This window comes from Tachypleus tridentatus, chromosome 13, assembly GCF_004210375.1.
Source record: "Tachypleus tridentatus isolate NWPU-2018 chromosome 13, ASM421037v1, whole genome shotgun sequence".
Lineage (NCBI taxonomy): Eukaryota > Metazoa > Arthropoda > Merostomata > Xiphosura > Limulidae > Tachypleus > Tachypleus tridentatus.
Genome location: NC_134837.1, coordinates 175,820,848 through 175,832,578, shown reverse-complemented (window position 1 = coordinate 175,832,578; position 11,731 = coordinate 175,820,848). Strand labels below are relative to the sequence as shown.

The window sequence follows — 11,731 nt, the reverse complement described above, 5'->3', positions numbered from 1 at the left end:
CTTCCCTATTGTTTTTCTAAGAAATATGGTTTATTGAGTTGTTTTCTTGAAACTAATCTACAATGGACTAACTTTGGTGCGTACGCAGTCATCTAGGCTGGAAAACGATATAAAAAATCTTCACTGTACTTCTATGTTAACTTTCTTTACAAATTTGAAATATTTACCATCTGAAATATTTTGAGTGAAAATAGTGTTTGGTGAAACGGAATACTTAAGTATTCGCTTCCGTAATTAATCAAGTTAAAACTTATCGAAAGAAAGTTTTATAATGGCCACTCCAAACAAGTCTCATGTATATGAAAACGACTTTTAATGTAGCACAACCAACGAGAAAAGAATGTCGTAAATTATCATTATTCAGGGAACATGATAACATATAGGTTTTTTTCTAACTCTTATTTACATATGTACATCCAAACTCAATGTAATGCCACCTAACAAATGGTGTGAATAAATCTCCATATCCTTCTTAATTAATTATACCTATAAAGCAAAACAAAACTAAAACCTTCCTTTGCTTTTCACAACAATGACATAATCGGTCGCATTCCGTATTAAAGATTTAAGAAAAAGTCTGATATCACGGGAGGAAGGGTCTAAATTGACCACATATGGAGCACAAAAGACAACAACAACCAGTCAGTGAAAATGACATATAATTACTATATGTCTAGGGGACTCGCATTTTCCAGACAATTATATCGTCAGCTGTCCAAGTGTTCGCATAGGCATAATCTAACACGCAGTGCCCATGGCAACTTAAATAAATTTGTAGTTACTACTATAACGTGACATGCGCAGTTAGTCGCTTCTTCTTCTAGCATCACTTCTTCGTATACCTGGCTTCATTCCAAGAAACATACTATATGCAATATTTAATAAAGGTGTCACATTCCAAAACCCACATTGAGCACCAGCAGAAACAAATAACGCCCTGTTCCATGCCAAGATAAGTTTTAAATTACTCTGTCCGCCATTTCCTGGCAGTGCGCTACCTAAGGGTTACTAGCTCGATTCCAAGAACTTCCCTTATATCATTGTTCAAGCTGAGAACATCGATTGTGGCTTTCCCGTTATCCTCGGAGACCAGTTTCGTGCCAGCCATGAACTGCCTGCAGGTGGCGCTTCCATCAAATTCGTGCCTGGGGATTGAAAAGATCTTAATATTGCGGTAGAACTGAACGAATTCGTCCTTGGTAAGTCCGATTCGTCGAAGCACATCGTTAAGACGTAAGCAATTCGAAAGTCTGTTGGGATAAAACAAATATTTAAGTTAGGTATTTCTTTCACACTGAATAGCTGCCACGAAAATATTTTAAAAATAACACCCTTGTAAGTTATAAATGTTTCTTTATGGCTATCATGGAAAAATATTTTAATACATATTACCAATACTCTGTTGAAATATGTTTGTATTAACGTGTCTAATTATGCCTACAAATTGTTGTGGCTCATATATACAAATTGATTTCCATAAGACAATACCTACAAAATAGACCTCTTTTAGACAAATGATAAAACACCACAAAGATGGAAAAAGAACTATGTGATCTTTTATTACTCTGATCTGATATTGTTAGGTTAAAAAATATATTTCAGAAGAAAAAAATGCAACTGAACTATAATAATATTTAAAGATTATCACATTCCACTTACTGTTTTTTTTTTGTTGTTGTTTTTCGCAAAGAACTACCATAAGAGAGAAAATATTTTCTACAAAAATTGAAACGTAAGAGCTAAATATCGTGTGGCAAGTGGAAACATCTTAAGCATTTCTTTCAATGGGGTAAAGTACCAATTCAATAACCTTTCGACATCCCTTGATACGCTCTCTTCCAGAATGTAGCAGTAATGATAACATTCCACGAAATCACTTAAGCCTAATTTGATTTTTAAAACGAATCAAAACAACACATTTATCGGAAAACTGAATGACAATAAACGTAAGTTCTTGATTTTGTTTGTAGTTTGAGTTTTGGATTAATTAAAAATCGTTTTATTTGCATTTGAAGAGATATTCATGACTTTGCTTTTGCATCTAAAATTTGTACAAGTCATTACAGTGTGAAAGGAAATCGTATACTCAAGCCTACCTCAATAATAAGACCAAATACGCAAAAACAATATCAAATACACAAACTAACTGTAACCAAGAAAATAAAAACACGCAAATTCACTGTAATAAAGAATATATAAATATTTAAACCTACTATAACTAACAAAATCAAATACATTACTCCTTCGAGTTATAATAATACGAAATATACAAACCAACCGTAACCAAGGAAATAGAAGAGTAAAGTTTACTGTGACAAAAATTATATGAACACGAACAGTGAGTGACGAAATGGAAAACAACAATTTTCGCAGTATTTGTGTATTATAAACGATCCCCTCACTTGTAGTATATAAAAACTCGGAATACCCTTTTAATGCAGATCAATGGGATGGAAGCAACCAAAATTAATCCACAGCGGACCACTCGTGCAGCCCTCAAGGGGTCGCTACACGCTTTTTAGCAATTATAAGCCAAACACATACACACGTGTGTGTGTGTGTGTGTGTGTGTGTGTGTGTAGCTCTTTTTTAACTCAAAAATGCCTGAATCAACAGACTATTTATCACAAGAACGGATTCAGAAGAAAAAAAATGGATTTTATATTGACGTATGTAAAAATCTAAAAACCTCGTACATACATACATACCACAATAGTAACTATAATAATTTATCTCAGTTTAGTAATCGAATCCCGAAAACGTCATATAGTTTCAATATAAAAGTTATTTAGACTAGGCTACGAGGCTTTTGCGACTTAGGAAATTGAAGATCATATTATGATTAACTGCTACAGATCGTCAGAGACTTCCCCGGTTAAGAGCATGCGCAATTCTTGTCCTCTGCTGACCCCGACTATAATATATACAGCGAAGATAAACAAAATTTAACAAACAAATCACGTGCCCTGCGTGAGCACACTTACACCTTATTGTCGTTGCCAGGCAACTGAAGGCGGAAAGTTGGGAGATGGGGTGTGTCGCTAACCTCGAACAGGAAGTCGTCCTTGTCTTTATCCTCGCTCTCAGACTCTAACGGAAGGCCTTCCCAGATATCGTAGCCAACTTCTTCCAAGTCTGTATGGGGTAGAAAAAAAACAAACACTGTTTAACATTACGTAAAGTGGCTCCGATTTCTACATATAGCACGTGCCCAAGGATAAATTTATTCCGTATATCTTTCGATGTAAATAAACCAATTGCCAAGGGGCTGTTAAGAACGAACATCATGTAACACTGTTTATTTTTGCAAAAGAAAAACCTCTTGTGTTTTATACAAGTACTGATCATTATTAAGTTGATGGGTAATCTAGCTTAATCCATCATCTATATACAGTTTTATCCATTAATCTGTCATCCGTTACTTGAGACCTAGTAATTATAAAAGAACACCAACACCGTGAACAAAATCCCGCAATTTCTTGCACGGAAATCCCGTTATTCCTGGCCTTCAGTGTGAATATCGCTAAATTGTAAAGATCACACATCACCGCTTCTGCTAACAATTTTGTGCTGTATAAATATTTTACACAGAAGCTTAAAACCCTAAGTATCCAAAACATGGACGAAATCTTCAACGGCGCAAAATTAATGATAGCAAATATATTAATAACTCATATCTTCATGAAAACACAGAATAATGGAGGATAGGGTGTGGGGCGTAAACAAACATTTACTCTTGTTTGTTTCATCCCCAAACAACATGAAGTTCAATTATTTGTATTATTGTGCTTCCCCCAAAAGAAATAAAAAAGATACAAGACAGATTACCAAACTATTGACAATTCACAAAGTACAACTAAGCCAAACCATGAAAACAGATTAATAAACGAGGCTAACGATGAGTGGTCAAAGCAGAGTTCCAAATCACTAGTTAGAGCAATTCGTGTGCTTAGATCAAAACTGAACATAAACCTGTATATCATTTGGGCTAATTAAATGTACTTCTCTTATACTTCTTGTTATAAAAAAAATAGACTGCGTTACTTCCTCAGTACCGCATTTTCGGCTTTTATCCCAAAACATACCTAACAAGATTCAGCCAGCTGAGGGGTTTATGTTAGCCCTAAATACGTGTATATTAAGCTAACAATGTCAAACATTCTCTGTAATAAAAGTATAACTTTAAAAATAGAAAATAATGACATTTGGTGTATTAAATTGCATAATCAGTACTGTTAATAGAAGTAACAATACTTACGGAACACAAAAATACACACAAGCTGAGAGCTTGAACTAACGTCATAAAAGTATATTTCATTAAAAAACGCACCTTGGTATAACATGCCCGATTGTTCACAAACCTCTCTAACACGTTTTTCGATGAAAGAACTTAGTAAACCATACCTACTGTCTAACAGCAGAGAACAATAATAAACATATGGTGACCCATTATTGCTTAAATTGTGTCCAGTTAATAAAAATAATTTTCCCTACCATACGACCAAAAACTAATGCTAACAAAGAAACAAAATAATAAAAATAAGAATAACGCCAGAACTGTCTGTCACAAAATAAGATTGTTTGATTGGTTTGAATTTCGCGCAAATTTACACGAGGGCTATCTGCGTAACCCATCCATAAATTAGCAGTGTAAGACTAGAGGGAAGGCAAGTAGTCATCACCACCCACCGCCAACTCTTGGGCTACTCTTTTACCAACGAATAGTGGGATTGACCGTTACATTATAACGCCCCCACGGCTGAAATGGCAAGCATGTTTGGTGTGACGGGGATACGAACCCGCGACCCTCAGATTACAAGTCGAACGCCTTAACCCACGTGGCCATGCCGGGCTACATGACAACGAATTAAATGAAAGACTCCTTGGCAATGCGATGTAGATAACCCACGCAACTGTTTCTGAATTTTCCACAATTTCTCAGAGTTGAAGTAATGAAATTTGTCCTATCTGGACGAAAAAGGCCACATTTTTAAAATACCATTTACTAAACACGTGCACACATACTTTAATTTCTGAAATAACTTTCTTTAAATAAATTATAAAAGAAAACACTGAAGGTAAAGAACAAAACGTTAGACTGAAACACAGTTTTTTTTCTTTGAAAAAATTGTTGAGCTTCACCAGTACGGTGTACGTCAGTACTCCATTTTTTCATGTACATTTGGACAAATAGTTGGCCCGGCATGACCACGTGGGTTAAGGCGTTTGACTCCAAATCTGAATGTCGCGGGTTCAAATCCCCATCGCACCAAACATGCTCGCCCTTTCAGCCGTGGGGGCGTTATAATGTTACGGTCAATCCCACTATTTGTTGGTAAAAGAGTAGCTCAAGAGTTGGCGGTGGGTGGTGATGACTAGCTGCCTTCTCTCTAGTCTTACACTGTTAAATTAGGGACGGCTAGCGCAGGTAGCCCTCGTGTAGCTTTGCGCGAAATTCAAAAACAAATAAATAGTCTCATCAACTGTCAAGTACTCTCAGTTTAAAATGTTCGAACTGATACACTTACCAGAGAATTTTTGAATAGAAATATTTTTGAAAGGAACTGCTTGTCAGGTAAACATATTAATGAAAACACACAAACATACAACATTTACATTGCATGCTAAACCCACACACTACTAAACGTTGAAAGAATATCAGTTAATAAGCTTTCGGTTTTTACCACGTCAATTGTTTTTCATAACATTATTAAAGTATTTTCAAATATTCTGAATAAATTCGCAATCAAACAAATCCCCACTTTATTGGAAATAATAAAATAAACATATCTTAACTGTAGAAATTATTATTATATACAAACATACAAATAAATACACAACGTGTAAAATGTTTTAACTAAATAACCAGTACCAATAACAGTCATCATCAGGTGTATATCGTAAATCATAGTTCATTAATAGACAATTTTAAATAAGTAATAACGTTAAATCGTTTGACAACCAACATTCATTTTTATACTACCGGATAAAAACACAAACTGATTTAATAACACAATAAAAGAAAAAATATAGTGAAAAAAAATTGGCTGTTTCTGCTTTTTCTTTAACACAATTATTCATGAGCTTGGTGCCGAGGCTAAGAAAAATTAGGTGATGCGCATATACAAATAGTACAGAAAAGATAATTTTACGTAACGACACTTACTATAGAAACAAATAATATTTAGTTACGTTACTTAATGTATTTATTGTTAGAGTGCTCTTTGATCAGTTTATTGTTATGTACAAAGCTAAAGAAAGGGATATCTGTGCTACGCTTATCGTTGGTGTCGAAACCCGGTGCATAGCATTTTCAGCCGAGCTAATGGGAAAGGGCAGCAATGACCTGGTGGTAGGGGGCTTGACTCGCAATCTGCGAGTCAAGAGTTCGAATCTTGTCCTCTGAAATTGCTCGCCTTTTAAGCACGTGTAAGCGTCAATCGACGACGCTTAATGGTGGTAAAACAGTAACGCAAAATTTGCGGTGGTTGATGTTGATTAACTGCCTTCCATCTGACGTATCATTCCAAAAGTAGAGACGGCTAGTGCAGATGGCCCTTGAGTAGCTTTGTGCGAAATTCAAACACAAGACAAAATCAAAATCCGCGTAGAGGTTGATTAGAGACAACATAAAACACGAAAGGTAAACAGCACAAACACACGACACATTTTTGACTTTTTTATTTCGAAAACACGATTTAATGAACAGGCTTGGAGAATTTAAAGTATTTGGATTCACTGAAGAATACGTATTTTTAACGTAATTTTTAAAATTAAATTGCAGAATCAAATCTACAGTAACTATTTTAACAAAACGCTGCTTTCCGGGTGTGTGCATTGATTACTCAGTTTTTATTTGTATACCTCAGGCATTGTTAGGCTTAGGTCATTCCTTAAAAGTAAGGAAAAATATTTTCAAATTGTATAAACTACACCTTACAAACTTTACTGAAAATATACAGTTCTTAACACTTCGCTTAAAAATTTCTTAAGTTCTATAAACGTTACTAATTATGTTTTTTATAATAAAATTAACTGGCAATTTATTACTTTCGTAACGATAATTCATAGAATTTAGACATCGTTAGATGAGCAAGATATTTGTGGACTGAATGAATTGGAAACGCTGAAGAGACTCACCGAGACACACCGCTGATCCTAGAAATTGCCATTTCCTGGTGCAGCCGTTGAACGAAGTCTCTCCGGTAACATCACTCATATAATCTGCAAAATGTTTCGAAGTACTCAGTAAACTAGTTTTACCCTTAATACAAACACGTTTTACACTAAACTTGGTCTGTCGTGGCATTAACACACACATTTATTTTCAATAGGAAATTTTACCAATTCCAACGTAAAAGCCACTGTTTAAAACACTACAGGATTTTGGATTCTGTGAATTTTCAAACTCCAAAATCCCTTTTTAATACTGCTTCTGTCCTTTACTGTAATGACACCAGTAACATAAAGTACGTTTACGCAAGTTAAAAACTAAAAGATTATTTACTTTTTATTACGAGGGTGAAACAAAGGTTTATTGCAAGGGTGAGGGGAATAATTATTAGATGGGTGACGAGCACCATAATTAAAAGAAACATGTAAAAGATTATGGAAAAAGGTATCAGACATCCTACCTCACAAATGTCTGGACATATATCGTACAAAATATACATAAAACAGTGGTTCACCCTCTGAAGTTTGAAGACTATGTGTTTTTGACTAACAAAAATTAAAAGATAGTTCTCGTTTGGCTATATTTATAAAGAGTGTATATATTATGTTACAAATGATAATTAGTATTTTATTTTAGAAAATTAATATTTTATGTAGATGGCGTATCAACAATTAGGTCAATTTAATTTCGTGATTCAAAATAACTAATTTGGAAATGGACTCCTAGTTATACGCTAACTGTAAAATTTAGACTTTGAAAGAAGTCGAAGAAACTAAGATGTTTTATTTGTAAAACTTTGATAAACACATGTGAAACATTTCAGTTACGACTCAAGTAGGTCCAAAACTACCACGTGTACTTAGTACTAAACATCAACCTAAACCCGTCGCTCATTTAAATGAGTGAAACTTTTATTTTTAACTTTATTTATCTAACAGTTACTTTTTTACGCTCTCTTCCAGTTTATTACCTATCATTTCTCTATCTCCTCCATCAGCGTCTCTTGTCTTGTTAACTTTACTAGCTCTTGTACTGTAACATGAAATTCCTACTTTCACAGCCAACGCCTCGTGGTGTTTTATATTAATATAAAACTAAAGACCAAGGATTAATTTCTGGGAATTATTTTTTTATTGATTCACTTAATCTTGTTTATGTGAATTTGAATTCACGCTTAATGCAAAATATATCACTTCAACATTAAAAATAACACTGTTAACGATCTAAGTAGCAACATACTAACTAAACTGCTGCTAGCCTTCTCGCTTTATTACTTTAAAAAACAACAAAAAACTCAGGTGGATTTCAAATGATTCCTGTTCCCCTCAGACTTTGTTTTTGGTATGCAGAGAATCCTCGTGAAAAAATAAATCCATAACATTATAACGTTTGTTATATATCGTTTTCGCTGTTTGTTCTGAACGTAGGAAAAAGAAACAGTGAGGAAATGAACTCGGGTGTTTCACTTTATGTTTCAGTGAGGAATGAACTCAGGTGTTTCACTTTATGTTTCAGTCCAAATTACTAGGGTGTTTTTTTTTGTTTTTTTGCTTTTTATTAAGTTCACACACCTTTCAATAATTCTTCCATAAGAGCTGACTTGGAGAGTTTGATGGGCGTTAGGCCTGAATAAGTGGCTATAAAGGGGTCTGCACCATGCGACAAGAGCAGTCTAACGATTTCCAACTGGTCATGTTCCACTGCGTCATGAAGCGGCCTAACCAAAAAGTGAAAATAAGTAAAACACAAGCCAAAGTCAGTAGTTTCTTTTGTATGCTTTTTTATGTATCTATAAACGTCCAGGCACATCTCGAATAATAATTCCCTTTTTTTACGTCTCAAAGAAACTCGGGCTTTCTGGGATGTTAAAACACATCGTACTAACAAACAATGTACAAATTCCTTTATAATAATGATGACATATACAATAGTACAACAACGTATCAATCACTTGTTTGTTATCCTGGTACATCGTAATGATTAAGAAAGAGCTGGTACATTGTTGTACTACTATATGTCATCATTCGTAAGAATGATACATTGTTGTACTATGTATGACATGTAATCATTCGTAAGAATGATGGAATATAGTAGTACAACAATATACCAGCTCTTTCTTAATCATTACGATATAACATGACAACAAACAATGCGTATCATAACAACCACCAATGTTTCAGTTTCTTCTTAATCATAACGTTATATAATAGTGCAACAAACGAGGCGTATCATAGCAACAACAAATGAGTTTCCTCTGACCATTATCGTGCATAATATCTCTACTTCGAGACGTAAAACTGTGTTGTATGTTATTTCCAAAGTACAAATGCAGATACCAAAACAATTCTGTATTCAACCTAGCAACATTTATTCATCTTAAATATTTCAGTTTTAGCGTTAACGTACGCTCTCACTATCTTTATAGAATTTCTTGCTGAATAACATTGATATTCATCAATAAAAATAAATAAAATTTATTGACTTAATTTATATAATTATTCACAATAGATCTATCAAAAAATATTCCATATGAATGGTTATACAAGCAAACAAATTATCAAAACAAAGACTTCACACAGTCGATATTTCGGAAAATCAAATTACTCAAAGCTATTGGAACGACAGGTTTCAAACAAAATACCCATTTTGTTTTTGTCTTAAAAGAGTTTAGTTTCGAAGACACCGGAAAAATCTGTCACCCTATACTGACTGACAAGTTTCATGCTGTGCCTGTTACAATTGAAAAAATATTAATACTGCCTTAGATTTCATTCTAGTGGGTAAGAAAACAAACGGGCGTACAAGTACCTTATTCCTCCTACTGCACTCGCACTGACGTCACCGCCGAACTGAACAAGTGCGTTTGCTATCTCAAGGTTTCCACGCGAACAGCACTCGTGTAGAGGCGTGTAACCGGCGTTGTCACGAGAGTTGACATCACAGTAGTTTGTTTCAAGGCAATATAACACAACTTCCTGTCAATTACACATAAAAGTTACACTACGCAACAATTTGAGTAAGGTAACTAATGTTACGAAGTTTTAGAGTAATTGTTGGTTATTTAAAGGGAAATAACCATCTTGGTATAGAAAACATCAAACCGCTCTGCTTATGTAAAGGAAATGAAAACATTTTATAGCAAATGCAAAGACTTTTTTTCGTCGACCGTTCCTTGTTTAACACACACACACAAAAGTGAAATCCTCAATAGCCGTGGTTCACACACACACACACAAAAGTGAAATCCTCAATAGCCGTGGTTCACACACACACACACACACAAAAGTGAAATCCTCAATAGCCGTGGTTCACACACACATACACAAAAGTGAAATCCTCAATAGCCGTGGTTCACACACACAAACACAAAAGTGAAATCCTCAATAGCCGTGGTTCTCACACAAACACAAAAGTGAAATCATCAATAGCCGTGGTTCACACACACATACACAAAAGTGAAATCATCAATAGCCGTGGTTCACACACACATACACAAAAGTGAAATCCTCAATAGCCGTGGTTCACACACACACACACACAAAAGTGAAATCCTCAATAGCCGTGGTTCACACACACATACACAAAAGTGAAATCCTCAATAGCCGTGGTTCACACACTCATACACAAAAGTGAAATCCTCAATAGCCGTGGTTCACACACACATACACAAAAGTGAAATCCTCAATAGCCGTTGCACTTGAAATTATTTTAGGCAAGATTAAACTAATTTCCTGTAACTTTTTAAAGTTTTTATTAGCTATATTTTTCTGCACCAAAAATAACAAATGTGGAGCGAGTGCATTTCCCAGTTCAATTTTATTACTCATCAAGATCTCTACAAGCCTACTATCAAATTCAAATTATTTTAGACAAGATTACAGTAAATTAACCTATGAGACTTTAGACATGATCATATACATCAATAGAAATGGTTTGAACGTATGAGTTTAAAACTGTAATTAGAACTAAAATTGGTCAAGAGATGACGGAGCTATGAGCTAAAAGTTTGTCCTTAAAAAAAAGTCAGGGTCGACCTACGAGCCACTTTGCCGCGGCTAAAAGAGAGAGAGAGAGAAGCAAAATAAATACAGTGAAGTAGATTTCTCAGTCTTATATCACAGAACCAATGGGATCAATACGAAGAATTCCTACTTACCACATAGCCAAGCCTGGCAGCTCGATGAAGAATAGTTTCCCCCAGAGCCTTGTTCACCACTAACCGTTTCATTTCGGGTGGGGCGCCGTTTGGAAAATCGAAGGAGAACTAGGATGTACAAGAGAGAGAGAAGAAATGAAAGGTTAAAAAATAAAGTATTTATATCTAAACATTTCTAACTGCACTGTTAATATTAGTTAATGTGAGAATGCAAAGTCGGGAAATGTTAATGCAATATACAGTTTATCACTGCCTGTTTTTACAATTCATTAAAGTTCCATATGGTTCTCTATCATTCGAACTTTGCAACGTGAACGGCACTTCAAGCGTAAGATACAGAGTCGATTCCGTTATCCATATCACTTAGGTACGGCAATCCTAATTACTAACCAGAAGGAAGG

General features: G+C 34.8%; 2 protein-coding genes across 7 annotated transcripts in view; both read right to left on the bottom strand.

The window, feature by feature from the left end:
- Positions 1 to 298: 298 nt before the first annotated feature.
- The window catches only part of LOC143240943 (uncharacterized), a 98,812-nt gene continuing 87,379 nt past the window's right edge, over positions 299 to 11,731 (bottom strand). For 5 of the 6 annotated variants that reach the window (XM_076484222.1, XM_076484221.1, XM_076484219.1 and 2 more), the window contains 6 exons: positions 11,331 to 11,438; positions 9,983 to 10,149; positions 8,746 to 8,891; positions 7,141 to 7,224; positions 2,985 to 3,135; positions 299 to 1,250 (listed from right to left, as the gene is read on the bottom strand). The gene's annotated coding sequence lies outside the window, so the exon portion shown is untranslated. Of the gene's footprint in view, positions 1,251 to 2,984; positions 3,136 to 7,140; positions 7,225 to 8,745; positions 8,892 to 9,982; positions 10,150 to 10,173; positions 11,230 to 11,330; positions 11,439 to 11,731 lie in introns of those variants that run through there. The other variant, XM_076484218.1, reaches the window with a different exon arrangement.
- On the bottom strand, positions 995 to 11,402 carry LOC143236380 (BCL-6 corepressor-like). Its single transcript, XM_076474645.1, has 6 exons — positions 11,331 to 11,402; positions 9,983 to 10,149; positions 8,746 to 8,891; positions 7,141 to 7,224; positions 2,985 to 3,135; positions 995 to 1,250 (listed from the first exon to the last, which is right to left on the bottom strand). The coding sequence occupies exons 1-6, from the start codon at positions 11,400 to 11,402 to the stop codon at positions 995 to 997; spliced, it is 876 nt and encodes a 291-aa protein (XP_076330760.1).

Excerpts from the sequence above, each read along its gene's own strand:
- LOC143236380 (XM_076474645.1), bottom strand. The coding sequence starts at position 11,402 with ATGAAACGGTTAGTGGTGAACAAGGCTCTGGGGGAAACTATTCTTCAT. Across the intron at positions 10,150-11,330 it reads CTGCCAGGCTTGGCTATGTG|GAAGTTGTGTTATATTGCCT; the intron begins GTAAGTAGGAAT and ends TGTAATTGACAG. Across the intron at positions 8,892-9,982 it reads AGTGCAGTAGGAGGAATAAG|GCCGCTTCATGACGCAGTGG; the intron begins GTACTTGTACGC and ends CTTTTTGGTTAG.